This window comes from Phocoena sinus, chromosome 11 (assembly GCF_008692025.1).
Source record: "Phocoena sinus isolate mPhoSin1 chromosome 11, mPhoSin1.pri, whole genome shotgun sequence".
Taxonomy (NCBI): Eukaryota; Metazoa; Chordata; class Mammalia; order Artiodactyla; family Phocoenidae; genus Phocoena; species Phocoena sinus.
The window spans coordinates 3,794,484-3,814,105 of NC_045773.1; the positions used below are offsets into that span (position 1 = coordinate 3,794,484).

The following is a 19,622-nucleotide window of genomic DNA, read 5'->3' on the forward strand; positions in this document are numbered from 1 at the left end:
ATACTTTAGGTGAGAACTATAGGAAAGTGTTTTGTAAAGTTGCATTGCAGAATAGTCCAGTTTGTGATTGAGGAGGGGCCAAGCAAATGAACTGTGTGTGCATTTTATGTGTTACACACTTGGAAGGACTATACAGATTTTTTGTATACATGCTGAAAATAAATTATACAAGAGCTTTAAACTCCTATTAACCATAGGATCTGTGCAGTCAATAATGAAGTCTTTGCTTTGTCCAGGAATTAGGTCCAAAGTGGAATCCCTTTATCCTGAATTCTTTGTGGTAGAGTTAATTGGAAAAGGTTTAGGGACTATTCAGGGGATCTTTATGTCATGACCTGAAGAGACCAGGGGGTCTGTTTCATCAACACTGCTTGCACTCAAGTGATTCTGACCCAGGAGACTAGCATGCTTTTTGGACTTTAGATGAACTTCCTCAATTTAAGGCAAATGATGGCATAATTTTTCTAATAATATAAAGCTGAATTATCTGGGTTTCTAATTTAATGAGGACTTAAAAATATAAATTGATAAATTTATGAGTACCGTGTTCTTAGCCCAGTTTAGTAATGCAGTCTCCTTACTTCTTTTCTGACTTTGTTGGTGATAGTGTTTGCCTTTAAACCCATGAGTGAGGTGTGTTAGCACCTGGGCAGGGTTTTGCTCCTTGCTTGGTCACTAGTAACAGAAGTACAGTTGCTGATAGCAATCTAATGCTCTGTATTGAAGTTGATCTTACACCTTTCTCAGATAGCCACCTTCTTATTCAGCACACTGTGACAAGGAGCTATCCAAAAAGGTGCGATTCCCACCTGCCTGAGAGGTGAACTGAGCTGTTACAACCCAAGAGAACTGATAAAGTTCCAGATTCACCTTGTCTGTATTTACCAGGGCAAGTCTTGTTTCCCAATTGAAATGTTACTACTGATTAATATTAGTACCTGTAATTGAAGAAGCTGGTACAGCCTATCCAGATATGCTTAGTCTGCTAGCTCGTTGTCTGTGGAGGGCAAAATCTGCACCAGATGGTACCAAAAAAGGATTTTGATTACTGATGTTTTTCAAGTAGGCTGGTTTCTCTCCACCTGATAGAAGTTGCTACATCTTTCCAAACAGGTTCTCTAATGGTCTTGCTTCACCATGGCTACAAATATGGAGGGGCTGGTTCAGCACAGAGTGGGGACCCAGCAGGTGGCTGAGGTGAGTGACAGGGGCTAGCAAAATAGCTGGCACCCTTGCTTTTAAAAGGAAAAGTACATCAGTGTGTGCTGTTCTTTCAAAACAGTCCCAATGAAGTCAGCATGTGAGCCAGATCCAAAGCAGGATGCTGCCATTGAAGAAAAATGAAAATGACAGGAACATTTGCTCCTAAAGTGTCTTTGCGTGAATAGGGTGGCCTAGCTGCATACGATGAGGTGACTTTAAACATTTTACTTTGAACAAAAACTAAGAGTCTAATGATGCTTGTCAAGCTTGTGAGTATAGTTTTAAGTCAAAGGCTCTTAGTTTCTTGCACAGTTGATACTCTGTTAATACTGTGTATGGTGGAAAGCAGATTCTGTGCATTCTGCAGTCATTTTTGACCTTCTTCCATGTACTGGGGATTTTGTTACGTGCTAAGAAATATGGAGGTGAATGAGCCATTGGTCCTTCCTTTAGTGTTCTCTGGGCCTGGTTAAGGAGCAATTATAAAATGGTAAGACGTGAAACTCCATGTGAAGAAGGTAATCCTGGAGGTGGGTCTTGCATTGCAAGTAATCATTTGTTAGGCAGACCTAAGGAAGCAGGGTTGGAAACTGGCAGATGCTGAGGAGGGCATCCTAAGCCAGAAACCTATGCAAAGACAGGACAGAGACATGAAGTAGCTTGGAATGTTCAGGCAACTCGAGGTGTAAAGGAGGGAAGTAGGGCCAGATCTTTTCAGTCTGTACCAGGCCCTCTGCAAGGGCTTCAGTCCTCAACAACCTTTTGAGGTTTGGTGTGATCGCTAATTCCCATTTAATAGGTGAGGAAACCAAGGCTCAAGGACAAGTAACTGGCCAAGGGCACACTGACCCAGTTCTGTTTCACTTCTTCCAGAGCTCCTCCAATAAACCATGCATCATGCTGCAAACAGGAGCCATTAGAAGGATTCAGATTTGTGTTTTTGAACCAATAATCATATTTCTAAGGTGAAGACACAGATTTATCAAAGGATAGACATTTAAAGAAAGGATTTTTTAAAATAAAAAATAAGTACACGAATGCCAGTTTATACCAGTAAAATTGGTGAGCAGACTTTTCAGATTTTAGATCAACCATTGACTTTAAGGCAACAGTATAATAATCATCCCTTTCACCCGGCAAATAAGGGTTAGTGTTAACTGAAGATGAAAGCAGATAGATTTTACAAATTTTTAAATATTATATTTTTGGAAGAGCTAAAGAGCTGTGAAAGTATTGGGGTTAAAATGCTTGTGTTTATAGTTTGTCTTAGGAACAATTACCTTGAAAATCACTGTTGGCTGTTCAAATATTTAGGGTTATTTTGCATTTAATACAGTTTCCAGTTGAGACTGACTTGGAGTCTAGTATGTGGATCACTGCCTTAAGAAGTCATTACTAATTCTTTAGGAGAAGAGGTTAGTATAGTAAGTAACCTATAGTACTGACCTATAGTAATTTATAGGATAATACAAGTTTTGTGTATGTATTCAGAAATTTTCCTAGGTAAAATTTTCTGTCAGATGCCTTACTTCCATCAAGAAATGGAATTTCATGTATTAATTTAGTGCAACTATTGTTTCCCATGGCGAAAAGCACATTTTGAGGAGACATCCAAAATAGTAGGAGGCATTATTAATTTGGAGAACAAAAGCAATCTTCCTATTTAAAATATTCCCTAGATTTCCATGCTGTTATTTTGAAATTTCAAGCTTGATGACTTTAAACTACATGTGGTAGCTGTATATAATATTAAATCAGCGAAATGAGTAAGAGAGCCTACAGTTCATCATGTTGGTGCTAAACAATAATTGAGTGGGAATGAAGTTTTTAAATTAGGGGTTATTAGCAGTCATTTGGGGACAGTTGTTTATTCAGTCAGCAGGCAGTGAAGAAACATACCTCTTCCCTGCCTGTTTGCCAGAAGCACACGCAGGTGAGTAGTAGGACTGGGGATCTGCTCACCAGAGCTCAGTGTTGCAGGGATCAGGCATGAGACAGGCTACATCAGAGGACAGGCTCTCCATAGTGGAAAGGGGGCTCTCTAGGGATCAGACAGATTGGGGTTTAAATCCAGGTCCTGCCATTTGCTATCTGGGTGACTGCCTTGTTCCTCAGTTTTCTCATCTAGAAAATGGGAGTAGTAGTAGAACCTGTTATCTCATGGGATTGTTGTGAGAAGTCATTGAAATAAAAACATATAAGAAGGGCTTCCCTGGTGGCGCAGTGGTTGAGAGTCCGCCTGCCGATGCAGGGGACACGGGTTCGTGCCCTGGTCCAGGAAGATCCCACATGCCGCGGAGCAGCTGGGCCCGTGAGCCATGGCCGCTGAGCCAGCGCGTCCGGAGCCTGTGGTCTGCAACGGGAGAGGCCACAGCAGTGAGAGGCCTGCGTACCGCAAAAACAGAAAACAAAAAACAAAAAAAAAACGTATAAGGAGCTTTAGCAGGTCCCACGCTTTTGCTCCATAAATGAGATAGAGCAACATTGTCAGTAGTGTAAATGATTTTCTCTCAAGTCCCCAGGACAACCTTTTCCCCTATGGACCAGATAAGTCACATTACCAAAATAAACTACAAAAGTTGGATCATACAAACGAACAATTTGATGTCCTATAATGTGCTCTGATTTATTCAGTTATTCACAGAGACAGTTTAATATAGTGGTCAAGAGTATACACTCTGGAGCCAGATTGCCTGGTTTAAATCCTGATCCTGTCACTTGCAAACTGTGTGACCTCTCTGTTTTTTGGAATTGTTTATGAAGAGCTAATATTAATTCTTCTTTAAATGTCTGGTAAAATTCAGCAGTGAAGCCATGTGGGCTTGGGCTTTTCTTTGCAGGTAGTTTTTTAGTTCCAAATTTAGTCTCATCGCTTGTTATAGGTCTGTTCATGTTGTCTTTTTCTTCTTGAGTCAGTTTCAGTGTCTTTTTGAGAATTTGTTTGTTTCATCTAAGTCATCTAATTTATTGTCACAACAGTTGTTCACAGTATTCTTTTATCCTTTTTATTTCTATTAAGGTCAGTACCAATTTCTCCTCATTCATTTCTGATTCTATTTCGTAATTTGAATCTTTTTCTTGGTCAGTCTAGCTAAAGATTTGTCAGTTTGTTGACCTTTTCAAAGAACCGCCTTTTGATTTCATTGATTTTTCTCTATTGTTTTTGTATTCTCTGTTTCATTAATTTCCACTCTCGTCAAAACCACAAGGAGATAACCATTTTACATCCACTAGAATGGCGTGCTGTGGGGTGGGGGGAAGGTCAGATAACAAGTGTTGGTGAGGATGTGGAGAAATTGGAAACTTCCTTTATTACTGGTAATAATGTAAAATGGTGTAGCCACTTTGGAAAACAGTCTGGCAGTTCTTCAGAAAGTTATATATGAAGTTACCACATGACCCAGCAATTCCATTCCAAGCTATATTCCCAAAAGAAATGAAAACATACGTCCACACAAAAACTTGTGCACCAATGTTTATAGTAGTATTATTCAAAATAGCCAAAAGGTAGAAATAAGTCAAATGTCCATCAACTGACAAATGAATAACAAAATGTGGTATATCCAGACAGTAGAATAGTAATCAGCTATAAAAAGGAATGAATTACTGATGCATGCTACAGCATGGATGAACCTTGACAACATTATACTAAGTGAAAGAAACTAGTCACAAAAGACAACATATTATATTATTCCATTCATATGAAATGTCCAGAACAGGGAACTCTATAGAGATAGAAAATAGGTTATAGTGGTTGCCTAGGGCTGGATTTTGGAAGTGATACCTAAAGAGTACAGGGTTTCTTTTTGAGGGGATGAGATTTTTCTAAAATTTACTGTGGTGATGGTTGCACATATGTTTGTATATACTAAAAACCATTGAATTATACACTTCAAATGGGTAGAATGTATGGTAGGTGAATTAGAGCTCAATAAAAGTGTTTTTTAAAAACAATACATAACAGCAACCAGTTGCCACTACCAAAATTAGGAGGTATTTTCCAAAATAAAAGAACAAAAAGAAATGGAGAAAAAAAAACTAGAGGGATTTGTGACTTCTACTTTTTAATTAGAATTATATACTTTCTAAAACAGTAAAGCATAATTACATATGCAGTATATACAGTTTGATTCCAGTTTTGTAAGGTATTTATTTCTCAGATGTATCTGTAGCTACATAATACAGTGTGCCAGGTGTTATGCTCAGCTCATCACCTCATTTAATACTTCAGTTAACACTATAAGGAAAGTATTATTATTTTCCCCACTTTAAGTGGGGGAAACTGAGAGGTAGAGAGATTACTTTGCCATATCTGAGTGACTTAAGAGCCTAGACTTTTACACTACACAGTAAGTTCATTTTTTATTTTATTAAAAACATTTTTTCTTCCAATTTTTTTTTAATCAGTGTTAGACATTGCCCTTTTTTGGTAGAGAGGTGTTTTTTTAGTTTTAATTGCGGTAAAATATAAATTTTACCATTATAACCATTTTTAAGTATATAGTTCTATGGCATTAACTACATTATTCTGTAACCATCACCACTGCCCATCATCAGAACTTTTCATCTCCCCAAACTGAAACTCTCTACCCTTTAAACACTAACATCCATTCCCTCCTCCCCTCTACCCCTGCAGTATTTTACTCTTTTTGAGGCTATTGTAAATGGAATTGTTTACTTAATTTTTTTTGAGCATCATTGTTAACGGTGTAGAAATGCAACTGATTTTTGTGTTGATTCTGTATCCTGCAACTTCACTGAATTTGTTTATTCTAGTGTGTGTGTGTGTGTGTGTGTGTGACATCTTTAGATTTTCCTATGTGGAAGATCATGTCATCTGTGAATAAAGATAATTTTCTTCTTTCCCAATTTGGATGCCTTGTACTTATTTTTCTTGCCTAATCATTCTGGTTGGAACTTCTAGTATATTGAGTAGAAGAGGTGAAAGCAGTCATTCTTGGCTTCCTGATCTTAAAGGAAAATTTTTCAGTCTTTCATCACAAAATGTGATGTTAGCCATGGGTTTTTCACAAATGACCTTTATTATGTTGAGATACTTTCCTTCTATTCCTAGTTTGTTGGATGTTTTTATCATGAAAGGATGTTGAATTTTGTCAGGAATAAACCCCACTTGGTCATGTGTATAATCTTTTTTTTTTTTTTTTTGCGGTACGCAGGCCTCTCACTGTTGTGGCCTCTCCCGCTGCGGAGCACAGGCTCCGGACGCGCAGGCTCAGCGGCCATGGCTCACGGACCCAGCCGTTCCGCGGCATGTGGGATCTTCCCGGACCTGGGCACGAACCCGTGTCCCCTGCATCGGCAGGCGGACTCTCAACCACTGCGCCACCAGGGAAGCCCAGTATAATCTTTTTAATATGCTGCTGATAACAGTTTGCTCGTATTTTGTTGAGGAATGTTGCATTGGTATTCGTAAGGGATATTGATCTGCAGTATTCTTTTCTTGCAGTGTCTTTGCCTGACTGGTATCAGGGCAATGCTAGCTTCATAGAATGAGTTTGGGAGTGTTCCTTCTTCCTCAGTCTTTCGGAAGAGTTTGAGATGGATGGTGTTAATTCTACTTTAAATGTTCAGTATAATTCACTAGGGCTGCTCCAGGGCTTTTTGAGGGGTGGGGAGGCTTCATTACTGATTCAATCTTCTTACTAGTTATAGGTCTACTCAGATTTTCTATTTCTTCATGATTCAGTCTTGGTAGGTTGTATGTTTCTAGGAGTTTGTCCATTTCATCTCAGTTATCCAGTTTGTTGGTATACAGTTGTTCATAGTACTCTTTTAAAATCCTCTTTATTTCTGCAAAATCAGTAATAAGTTCATTTCTGGTATTAGACATTTTTTTACTTAGTATATAAATAAACTTTAGTTTTCATTCAGTTCCTCACACGCCCATATCTTCCCTTCATTCTCCCAATAAAAGTGTATCCTCTTTGCATAAATTAATGTTCTGTTACCTAACTATGACATTATCACATACACTTCCTAGTATCTCCAATATAGTTGTAGAACCCTCTGAATACTATTCTTCATACAAATACATCAGAGGAATTTTCAGTTTCCTCTATTTTCCTGTGAAAACATTCCTCCTAAAGTCCTCTGACCTGCTCCAGTCCCTACTGATTGCTTTTTAAGCCTGCTGCACAGCTGTCATCCTTTATTTGTCTCTTGTTTGGGATTCTTTCCTTGAATTCATGTTTTTTTTTTCCTTTTTTTAAAAAAATGTAAATAACATGGTCCAAAAACGTCCTAAGAAAGAGTGCATCAGAGATGAATTGTTTTTAGATCTTGCATATCTAAACGTGTCTTTATTTACACCCACATGCTTGAGTGATAGTTTGACTGGGGATAGAAATCTAAGTTGAAAATAATAATTTTACCTCAGAATTTCAAGGCATCATTTTATTGTCTTCCAGCTTTGAGAAAGCCATTTACATTCTTGATTCTCTTTAAGTATCTCTCTCCCTCTTTCTCTCTTGCCTTTTCTGTCCCCTACCTCCATCGTTAAGATCTTTTCGGGGCTTCCCTGGTGGCGCAGTGGTTGAGAACCTGCCTGCCAATGCAGGGGACACGGGTTCGAGCCCTGGTCTGGGAAGATCCCACATGCCGCGGAGCAACTAGGCCCGTGAGCCACAACTACTGAGCCTGCACGTCTGGAGCTTGTACTCCACAACAAGGGAGGCCGCGCCAGTGAGAGGCCCGCGCACCGCGATGAAGAGTGGCCCCCGCTCGCCGCAACTAGAGAAAGCCCTCGCACAGAAATGAAGACCCAACACAGCCAAAATAAATAAATAAATTAATTAAAAAAGAAAAAGATCTTTTCCTCATCCCTTTTGTTCTGAAATATCATAGTAATGTCTCTTAGTGTTGTTTTTCTTTTATACATTATACTGAGCACTCAGAGGGTCCTTTCAATCTAGAAACTCACGACCTCCTGTTCTATGAAATTGTTTTACAGTAGTTCTCTGATAATATATTCCCTCAGTATTTTTCTAGTCTCTTTCCAGAACTCCTAATTAATTGGATACTGGAGCTCTTGAACTAATCATTTCTTCATTTTTTCTCTTCTGTTTCTAGCTCTTTCTGCTGCTTCTACTTTCAGGGAGATTTCCAACTTAGATCTGTCTTCAGGTCTTACCAGTTGCTTGAGCATATTATTTAACCTTGCTGTGCCAGTGTCCCCAACTATCAAATGGGGTTAATGATTATACTTATTGTAGAGGATTATTGTGAGAATTCAGTTAGTGTGTCTAAAGCATGTCACATAGTAATAATACAGTGTGGCGAGTAGTCACTGCCCAGCTCCTGCTGCTGCTGGTGCTGCTGCTGCTGTTTCTTCAACATTGTTTTCTTCTTTGCTATCTTATTTTTCATTTTAGAAACTTTTTTCTGTTTTTCTTTTATAGCAACTTTTTTTTCTTTTATTTTCCTTTCTTAATTGAAATTTTATTGGTTGTTTTGAGCATCAGTACACAGACATTTCGGTTTGTACACAATTTGTAACATGTACCGAACATCTAAAAAACCATGTAGTTGTCTTTCTTAAAGTTATTGCAGCTTAAAATTTGGCAGCAAAGTTTTCTGTAAGAGGATATCAAGTACCAGTATCTTCAAGTGTTGATAAACTGTTACATTTTAAGTCCCATTAATTCACAATTTTTAATATCATATACATACTCCAATTTTCAGTCTTTCACAGCACATTAACAAAGTTACTAGGAAGATGGACTAGCATGATGAAAGATGTTACAGAGAGCAGGCAGTTCTAACAGGCAGGGCCAAGATCAAGGGGTGGTTTTCTTTAGGAAACAATTTTACTGGAAACAACATGAGAACAGAAGTAATTTTAAATGTTCAAGGTGTATTAAATGCACGACTAGGACTGCAAGTTGTCATTTAGTATGATTTATATAATAGGAAATGAAAAGTACCCCCATCCATGGCATGTTAAGCTGAACATCCAAGACAATCAAAGCCTCCTGCACTCAATTACCCTACTATTTTCTGGTTGTATCGAAAAATAAGCAACAGCAAATGACTCACCTCTCAAAAAAAAAAAAAAAAATTGAGTCTTGAAAAATTGGATGTGGTGGGATTTCCTCCTTCTTAGAAATGTTTCTAGATATACTTTAAAAAAACCTTGTGTTTACGAAATAGTTGATAACGTTATACCTCCACGTTGTACAAGAAGTGAGACAGGGACCACTGATAAGACAGTGTGTGATATTCATCAGATTTGGCTTCTTTCTCTCCTGCTTCATCAGAGGCTGGACTCTCCCCCTTTCAGTTCTGTTTTCTGCAAGTAAATTTTCTTTAGTTTCTTGGTTCTTGAGCCACTTTGGCCTGTTTTCCCTTTGCTCCCCTGTTCTTGTTTACCTTTTTGGCTTTGTTTCCACTTTTGCAGGAGCAGGTTTAGCTGATAACCTTGCCCATCTCTTGGGTACCTCCATCCCTGCCCCTTGTGGAGAGCTGCCCTTCCTTTGGGTGGAGCCTGGGCCGCTCCAGAACCCCGAGGAACTGGGCCCCCTGCGCTGTCCCTTCCTGCCCTCTTCCGCCCAGGCCTTGCAACCCGACGTGGAGCGGTGGGAGAACCAGACCAAACCGTGTGGCAACTTTTTGTTGTCTCATGTATGCAGTAGTTTGTCCTCTTTTTGTGAGGGTGATAATTGCAGTTTTTTGCTGTTTTTAGTTTTCTTTTGCTGCTTCCATCGGTGCTGTTTTATCCAAGTTCCTTCTTGTTTCTTTTAGTTCCTTTACTTCATAAGGAAGCTTTTCTCAAGTGGCTAATGATCCTTATTGTTGGTTCACATTTTAAAATGAAGCATTTAAAACTGAAAACAAAAACAAACAAATGTTTTTTGTACAGGAGTAAGGCTTGTCAACTTTTGGGTTGATTTTACTTTGGGGTGATTAGATAGGCACCCACACATTTTGTTTGGAGGATGCTCCAGGTGTCAATATCCGTAGGTTTCTTTTCTGGGGCCATTCAGGTTTTGGAGGCAAGAATTCTTTGGGGGTGGGTGTGATTTATGCCTTTTCTCCAGTATTTTTATTGTTGTTGATTTTAAAGTTATGGCACAAAGTGAGGGTTTGAGGTTCAATATTTAATCTACTCTTTGCAAACTGAAGAAGGGTGGCTCCCTCCTCGCTGTGAAGATGTTTTGATGTCTCTGGTCTGGGGCCTGGTAGCTGCACTTTCCCTGCAGGGGAATGAGGAAGTGGTGGTCATGTGATGAGTCACATGGCTGCACCACAGGTATTCAGCCAGCTTCTGGTTTTCAGCCTATTTCTAAACCCAGTTTTCTGTGGAACTGAGGGATCTTACTGAACCCTTCCAGGGTTCGGGGTGGGGGGGGGTGGGGGGGGGTGGGGGGGGGCGGATTAGCTTGTTTCTCATTAGTATTCCCCTCTATAGTCATTTGGAGTTCAGCTTTGTTCATCCTGCTGAGTCAGTTTCCACTCCACCAACTACTTTCCCCCTTCCTAGCGTTTGTTAGTATTTGTGATCCACTGTCATCTCCTTGACTGTTCTTTTTGTCCTTGTGGATCTGTACATTTTCTTAATCCTTTACTCATGCTTAAATGTGATTTGTTAAAGGAATAGAGATAATAAATGCATGTGTTTGCTATGTTTAACTGGAAGTAAGGGAAAGTATTACTAGTAAAGCAAATTAAAATTGTTCACTGATCGACTTCAAGGTACTTCATAAGTATGCATTTATCCATTCAACGAGTATTTAAGGAGGGCTTACTGTGTGCCGTGTGCTAGACATTGTTCTAGTTTTTAAGATACTCGGCTCTCATGAAGCTTCTATCCTATTGGGAAACAACCAACGTCTAAACAAATGAAAAATGTCAAGAGAGCAGTAAGTGCTATAAAAAGTGAAGAGATAGAAAGTGATAAGAGTATTATCTAAGCACATTCAGGGAAGACTTCTTAGAAAGTGACATAAATTTTTAAAAAAATGATCATTTTTAAAAATTTTTGGCTGTGTCAGCTCTTATTTGTGGCACGTGGGATCTTCGTTGAGGCATGCGGGATATTTTGTTGAGGCACATGGGCTTCTCTCTAGTTGTGGTGTGCAGGTTTTCTCTTCGCTAGTTGTGGCACGCAGGCTCCAGGGCATGTGGGCTCTGTAGTTGTGGTGCGCGGGTTTCAGAGTGCATGCGCTTTGTAGTTTGCGGCACGCAGGCTCTCTAGTTGAGGTGCACGAGCTCAGTAGTTGTCACACATGGGCTTAGTTGCCCCGTGGCATGTGGAATGTTAGTTCCCTGACCAGGGATTGAACCCACGTCCCCTGCGTTGTAAGGCGGATTCTTTACCACTGGACCACCAGGGAAGTCCCAGAAGGTGACATTTAAATGGAGACCTGAATGAAGTAAGAGAAGTGATTCAGATATGAGTACCAGGGCGTGGGGTAACATTCCAGGTAGGGGAGAGGGGAGTGTGCTTGGCACAGTAGAGGATCCATGAAGAGACCTGTGTGGCAGGAGTGCAGGGGGCGAGGGAGAACGTGGTGGGAGATGAGGTCAGGGGGGTAGGTAGGGCCAGGTCTTCTTGGATTATATAGGCTATGGTCAGGAATTTGTATTTTATTCTATGTACATTGGGGAGCCATTGGAGAGTTAGAGCAGGAGATTGGCAAACTGCTGCACTCAGACCCTGACCTGACAGACCATACTCTCTTCATTGAAGGTGGGCAGTTTGAGGTACTCCCTGGTTTTAAACCATGGCTACCCATAGTCCCTGCTGTGGAATTTACCTGCGTGGCCATGTCCATAGCACATTACCCCTGGTCTCCTTGGTCTACAGCTGATTCAGCCAACCTGTATCCCTGATGGACTGATTGAGCTGATAAGATTCCTACTCTTAAGAATTGGAAAACAAGCATTTTTGTTTTTACACGAAATATGCATTTCTGGAAAACCTTGTGTTCTACACACTAAAAATAAGAGCTGGGCTTCCCTGGTGGCGCAGTGAATCTGCCTGCCAACGCAGGGGACACGGGTTCAAGCCCTGGTCTGGGAAGATCCCACATGCTGTGGAGCAGCTAAGCCCGTGCACCACAACTACTGAGCCTGTGCTTTAGAGTCCACGAGCCACAACTACTGAGCCCGCCCGCCTAGAGCCCGTGCTCCACAACAAGAGAAGCCACCGCAATGGGAAGCCCGCGCACCACAATGAAGAGTAGCCCCGGCTCGTCGCAACTAGAGAAAGCCTGCACACAGCAACAAAGACACAGCAAAGCCAAAAATAAAAATAAATAAATAAATAGCAGAGCTTATGGAAAAATAGCATTCAGGGTGGCCCAGAGCACTAACAAAAATAATAACAATCCTAATAAAAATGCTAGTATAATTAAAAAGACATGTTAAATTCCTAATAATCAAACATTAGAGTAAGTATAGGATTTTGTCTTAAAAACAAGGTGGGGGGCTTCCCTGGTGGCGCAGTGGTTGAGAGTCTGCCTGCCGATGCAGGGGACATGGGTTCGTGCCCCGGTCTGGGAAGATCCCACATGCCGCGGAGCGGCTGAGCGTCCGGAGCCTGTGCTCCGCAGCGGGAGGGGCCACAGCGGTGAGAGGCCCGCGTACTGCAAAAAAAAAAAAAAACAAGGTGAAAGTTTTATGGAAGAGGATATAAGGAGGAAGGGTTAAAGATGGTGAATTATTGAATAAATGCTTAAAGATTAGAGAGGACCATGCAATGAGCTTTTCCAAGACACAGAACACGTGGCCAGAATGAGACAAGAGGATGAACCTGGTATGAATAGGCATCGTGCGTGACACTGAATTCCTGTTAGCTTAGATGCCGATGTGCTTTGCATTCTGGGGCTCTACACTGTGATACAAAGCATTAAGGAATTGGGAGCAGTCACTTGTAAATCAGTGTGATTTCAAGTGTTATACTGCCATCATTTCTCTGTTTACAATTTTGTAGAATCAGAATCGCATTACAGAAATAACATTGCAACAGAACATACTTTGCTAACAATGATACCTGTTGAACCCTTACTATGTGCCTGGTACTGCACATAAGCTCTGTATCATCTTGCTTAATGTTAACATAATGCCTGTGAAATGGTGCTCTCACTTTTCATAGTTATGGAAGCTAAGGCACAGGAGAGGGTTAAATAACATGTCTACTGGCATATGGTCAGTAAAAGGTGACATTAGACCCTGGAATTAAAAGAGCATACAGTGTCAGGGCTTGAGGTGATGCCATGTGTAAGCCCAAGTTGTTGCAGAACGTAGAAGCAGAGAAAGGTGGTCCTCAGAGAGAAGCCAGAGAGTGACTCTCAGACTCAGAAAAAAGCAAAGGGGGAGTGAGCAGGTGGCCTGAGAAAGAGATAGAGAAGCTGCCTCACAGCTCTCCCCTTCCCAAATAGCACAGTCGTACATCCTGAGACTGGGTTCTGTGAGTGTCCTTCCAACAAATTTCCCCTTTCATTTGAGTAAGTTTGAGTGTCATTTGTAACTAGTCACTGACAAAAGCACCCAAACCCTCCCAATTCTATTTAATATGTATCTGGCATGTCCCATTTGGGGGATATAAACTTCAGTTTTCAGTAAGTAGATTAATTTGACTCATTTTCCCTATGAAATTGAATAAGTTATCTCTTGGGGTTCAAGCCCATGGCTCTCAGATACGCACATGGATTGGTTTTGGGTGGGGAAGGTGCTGTGGAGAGGGGGAAAGTCAGGAACAGAGGGAGAGGGCTTGAATTAGCTCCAGTGTTTTGTCTTAGTTTCTCTTTGAAGGGTCAAGTGAAATCTACTCTGAAGTAAGTGTGTGGCTATCGTCCTGAATTTTATGGAGCCATTTCCTTTTGTCTGTGACTTCACCACCTATGTATATATTGCTACATTCTTTTTCATTTTTAATTAATTTTATTTTTGGCTGCATTGGGTCTTTGTTGCTGCATGCGGGCTTTTCTCTAGTTGGGGCACGCGGGGGCTACTGTTCGTTGTGGTGCTTGGGCTTCTCATTGCGGTAGCTTCTCTTGTTGTGGAGCACAGGTTCTAGGCGTGTGGGCTTCAGTAGTTGCGGCGCACAGGCTATAGGCGTGCAGGCTCAGTAGTTGTGGCTCACGGGCTGTAGAGCGCAGGCTCAGTAGTTGTGACGCATGGACTTAGTTGCTCCGTGGCATGTGGGATCTTCCCAGACCAGGGCTCAAACCCATGTCCCCTGCATTGGCAGGCGGATTCTTTTTGTTTGTTTATTTGTTTTTGCGGTACGTGGGCCTCTCACTGCTGTGGCCTCTCCCGTTGTGGAGCACAGGCTCCAGACGCGCAGGCTCAGCGGCCATGGCTCACGGGCCCAGCCGCTCCACGGCATGTGGGATCTTCCTGGACCGGGGCACGAACCCGTGTCCCCTGCATCAGCAGGTGGACTCTCAACCACTGCGCCACCAGGGAAGCCCAGCCTTTCTTTATTACATGAATAAACATGTTCTTTTTTGGTCTTTTTTTTCACATGCATGTCATCCAGTTGTAATCATCCTGTGCATACAACTTTGTATCTTTTGATTTCACAGAATGTTAATTTCACAGACTAAATGTCATCATCCTTTCCACAGGTTACTGCATAGCCTACGTGACCATCATTTTTCATAGCTACATAATTTTGTATCAAGGGAGCATAGCATAATTTACTAACCCATCTCCTAGTTTAGGACATTTAAGTTGCTTTTGACCTTTCTGTATTATAAATTAACACCGATAAATATATCCATGCTTTACCAGTCAAGGAATCTAATAGCAAATAACATCAGAAACCAACTGTTGCTGATGTAAAGAGAAATGAGATTTTTAAAAAACATTGACTTAAAATATATGTGAGGATGGATGGATGGATGGATGGATAGATAACTTACTTGACAGAGTTACCAGGAGAGCTGGAGAACTAGCTTTGCATCTAGGAACTGCACCCAGATCTCACTGAAGAGCTGGTCTGAAGCTGTGGCTGCACACCACACCCCAAGGCCAGACATGGGGCTCCTGCTGCTAGTGCAAAGTCTCCGCATCTGATCAAACCCCTGCCCTCCTCCAAGGGAGGCCAGACCTGCAAGTATCTGGCATTTTCTGCCTCTACAGTTGGAGATGGGCTCTGCCTTATCTGAACCCCTGAGAGAGGAAATTCCATATTCCCGAGAAAAATAATTGAGGATTACACACTGATAAAGCCATTTCTGTATTTAGGATAGTTTGTGTAAGGTGGTTTCCTGAAAGTAGAATTACCAAGCCAGAGGGCATGAACAAATTTTTTTGATGAGAGGAGCAGACCTGTTGACCTCGACAGTTGGGCCTTGGAGCTTTTTGCTTCCTTGGATTAATCTTTCCATTAACATGTCATTTACTGGCTGTACTTAGTGAATAGAGTGTTATGTTTCTTAGGACTTTAAATAGTTGTTGAGGTGGAAGGACTTTTAGTCACTGCTTTAAAAAAGGATAATCATCTTTTTTACTCTTGATTAATTTTTCCCCTTTCAGTTGGGGTGCCTAGGTTTGTGCTAGAATCTGAAAAATGGATGGCATATTATTTTAACTTAGATTGTTTTAAGTTTCCACTCCACAAAGTTGTGGAGTGAAAATTCATTACTTATGGCAGTGTGAACTTATTTCTTTTTAATTTCCTTCCTCTTTCAATCCCCTCCTCCCATCCTACATAAAAGTAAATATCCATATATTTCTTCCTACTCTTCCCCCAGGCTTTGATTTGTTTTGTTTGGTTTAGGGTGATTGACCAGCATTCACTCCATGTCAAACAGGAGGCAAGTGCTCTTATCTCCCAGCCCCACCTCTCTGTGACCTCCCCCGGGAGCTCCCTTTCCTCTGTGGCCTTGGGGAAAGGGGGAGGCTTAGATTTGAAGCCATTCCACAGTCTCTCATTTGCCCTGACTACACGTGTTCATCTTCTCACCAGAATAGGAGGCTTTGGAGGCTAGAGTTCTGACCTGTATTCACATGCCTGTTACGTGTTGGGTGGATGTAGTAAAATGTTAAAGGAGCCCGGTGCTGTTATTCTTATGAGTGTTTTTATATGTAATGCAGATGGTTATGATGTTGCCTTCCCTTTCAATGAAGGAGGAACTTGCGAAGACCCCATGTCTTTAAAAATAATTGACTTAATGTACTGTGAAGTTGAAAATGCTATATGCAGAATGTGGTATTTCTGAGTTCTCCAAATCTTCCCTTTACTCCTTATAGTTTTAAAACTGTCTTGAGTTGGTTGTACTCCAAGATAACGTTCTCCTGAGCTCTCAGTTCAGGAAAGGTGGTCTGGGGTGGGGGCCAGCATTTAGTAAAGGCAACAATCTAGGTGAAGGGAGAACTTGGTAAAGCAAAGTTACATCTTCCCTGGAAACAATTAATCATATTATTAGACAAACTGCCTCAGCAGCTGGTGAAACAGCAAGAACATGACAATTTTGCTTCCTTAGTTACAGGGAGTGATAGTGTACTTGACCTTCAGCAGAGCAGGGTCATAGAGAGGGCATCTTTAAACAGCTCTGTCTGGTTTTGGTGAATGGAATCTGCACTGGCAGTTTGAAAGCACATGCTGATGAGTTCCCCCACCAACCCTGGCTGTTTTGGTTGGACTCTGGCTGGGCAAGTTGCTGAGAAAAAATGTAAATAAAGCTGCAGAGAGCCATTGGCGTGGTAAGTGCAGTGTTCTGCAGAAAAATAAGACTAATTTTGAAGGCTTTTCTCGTTCTCTCTGTTTCTGGAGGCAAGTCTCCTTGTAATGCAGTATATTTCATAGGCAGTTATTTTTATAGCAGGTGGTAAAAAGCAGTGGATTTAGATGCCTAATATGTATTTGAAGGAAATCAATTGAGTGTCTATTGCTATGCTTAGCACCTAGCAATTTCTTCATGGGAACTTGTATTTGAGTGTGCTGGGTAGACCCAAGTGGAGCAAGAGCTGTTTGTTTGTGGTGGTTGTTGTTGTTTTCAGTAGGTTAACCTGCCTCTGAACAGAGTATGTGAACCTGTTCTTAAATACCTCTCTGTTTTATATAATTGGGGGTAGAAGTCATTGATTTTGGATCTTTGTTTTTGTGCCAAGAAATTTAAGGCTGTAGTTTTATCTTTTTAAACATACTATCAACTTGAAAATTTTCAAACTGGTTAATCAATTCTGATTTAAGTGAGGTGGATTTATTAATATTGAGGTTTGATTCTTCCACTGGCTTTAGTATAACGAAGAGCTGCCCTTGCCACTCAACAGGAGTAATTCTTTAGGAACATGGACACTGGCAGTATAAGGTTCTCGTCCTTTGTATGAGGTGAGCGGCGGAGCACTTTCAAGACCAGCAGCCTCCTCTGGCTTCCTTCCTCTGTGGTACAAGTTGCTGCACAAAGAGAGGTTAACTCTTTGCCCATTGACCCTTCACCACACTTACTATTTGGTGGTCCTTTGAAATAAAAATAAAAGGAGGATGTGGTACATTTCAGTTCAGGCTGGAGGTGTCCCCTGCCTGAAGCCCTTTACCCACTTAGGCAGTTGTTTACATTGTTCATTATTTCACTGGGAATATTAAGGAGAAGTGGAAGTTCCTGATTGAGATCCGTAACATGTTGAGTCTGCAGGATCTGTTATTTCCCCCCACACACAGGGTGTGAACTTTGTTGCCCTATTAATAACCCATGGGAATGTTGCAGCCAAAAATCAGAATCAGAATAAATTATAGATTTAGAAACTTAATTTTTGCTTATTAGCTGAATGCTTTGGGGCATTCTGTTCAACCTAGATGTTCATCCTTTACCGAATGATTGCATGTTAACACAGAAATTTTTCCTAAAAATTATTCCCCCCAAAATGCTGCCAAGGCAGTGGCATGTTATGGTGAAATAGAGAAGGTTCTCACTCCAGGTTAAAAAGGTATGTACTTTCCCATCAGCCACATATACTCGTGTGTCAGTGGAGGCAATATGCCTTGGTTTATTTATATGATAAACTGCCAAGGCAGGTGTTGTGCATACCTGCAGGATGTTTAACTAGCGGATAGTTACAAGAGTGGAGTAAAACAAAAAGAGGTCTAGGCAGAGTCCCAGCATCAGGACTGTAAAAAAGACGACTTCTTTATTCTTGAAGCTAAAAAGTACTCATTCTCTAACCAGTCATTTTGGGCCTGATATGTGCCTGGCCTTAGGAGTAAAAGGAACTGTTCCTTCCTGCCCTCTGAGGTAGACTTGAGCAGGTACTATGAGGGCCCTGTGGAGAGTGCTAAGATACAGGCACTCTGGGAGCCCAAAGCAGGACTCATGCACCAATCCGGGGGGTCAGAGACAGCTGACCAGACGAGCTGGTCTTTCATGAACTCTTTAGACAGTAAACATTTGTGTGTTGGGTAAAGCATGGTTAACTTTAGAAAGGATGTGAAATGGAAGTGCCGATTTTACCCTTTAGTGTGAGTCAGACACCATGCCCTGGAAGACCTGTATCCAAATGTACTTTCACACCCTGCTTGCTCATGGTTTAATTGAGTCCTTTGGACTAGCTGTTTCCGTGTCAAAGTGCAAGCGCTCTGGCCAGGTATAATACACACCTGGGTATTGCTGGGTGTTTACACTTCACTGTGAACTAAATGAGTGTGTCCTTTGCAGCTGGAGCAAATTGAAAGGGTAGAAAGTAAGCTAAGGCAGAGGGCCAAGACCTACTTCAGGCACTGAAAAGAAGGTAGGCAGGAAAGGATGGAAAGGAGATGCTTCTACCGGTCAGAAATGCATCTAATATTTTTATGTCATTGACTTTTTTTTTTTTTTTGCGGTACGCGGGCCTCTCACTGTTGCGGCCTCTCCCGTTGCGGAGCACAGGCTCCGGACGCGCAGGCTCAGCGGCTATGGCTCACGGGCCCAGCCACTCTGCGGCATGTGGAAACTTCCTGGACCAGGGCATGAACCCTTGTCCCCTGCCTCGGCAGGCGGACTCCCAACCACTGCACCACCAGGGAAGCCCCTGTCGTTGACTTTTTTTTTTTTTTTTTTTTTTTCCTTGCTGTACGCGGGCCTCTCACTGTTGTGGCCTCTCCCGTTGCGGAGCACAGGCTCCGGACGCGCAGGCTCAGCGGCCATGGCTCACGGGCCCAGCCGCTTCGCGGCATGTGGGATCCTCCCGGACCGGGGCACAAACCCGTGTCCCCCGCATCGGCAGGCAGACTCTCAACAACTGCGCCACCAGGGAAGCCCTGTCGTTGACTTTTTATCATTGTGCTAAATGATATTCAACAGAATGCGTCAGGAAAAAAAGTGGACTTCCTGCTTTGATGTCTGTTCATAGTATTAGGCTCAAAGTTCACACAGCTGCAAGAATTTCTGGGCGATCGCATCAAGACATCACTTTGCCTTCAAGCCAGATCATATCTAAACTGCCCGTGGTGCCAGTAGAACACACCTTCTTTC

At 41.7% G+C, this 19,622-nt stretch overlaps 1 protein-coding gene across 2 annotated transcripts in view; it reads left to right on the plus strand.

Annotated features, from left to right (window-relative positions):
* Positions 1–19,622, plus strand: part of NR2C2 (nuclear receptor subfamily 2 group C member 2) — a 77,867-nt gene that overhangs the window by 13,018 nt on the left and 45,227 nt on the right. Inside the window, exon 2 of one of the 2 annotated variants that reach the window (XM_032649799.1) lies at positions 1,114–1,197. The exons of the other annotated variant lie outside the window; for it this stretch is intronic. Coding sequence (XP_032505690.1) covers positions 1,138–1,197 — 60 coding nt within the window. The 5' untranslated portion in view covers positions 1,114–1,137. The remainder of the gene's footprint in view (positions 1–1,113; positions 1,198–19,622) is intronic. 2 annotated transcript variants of the gene reach the window in all.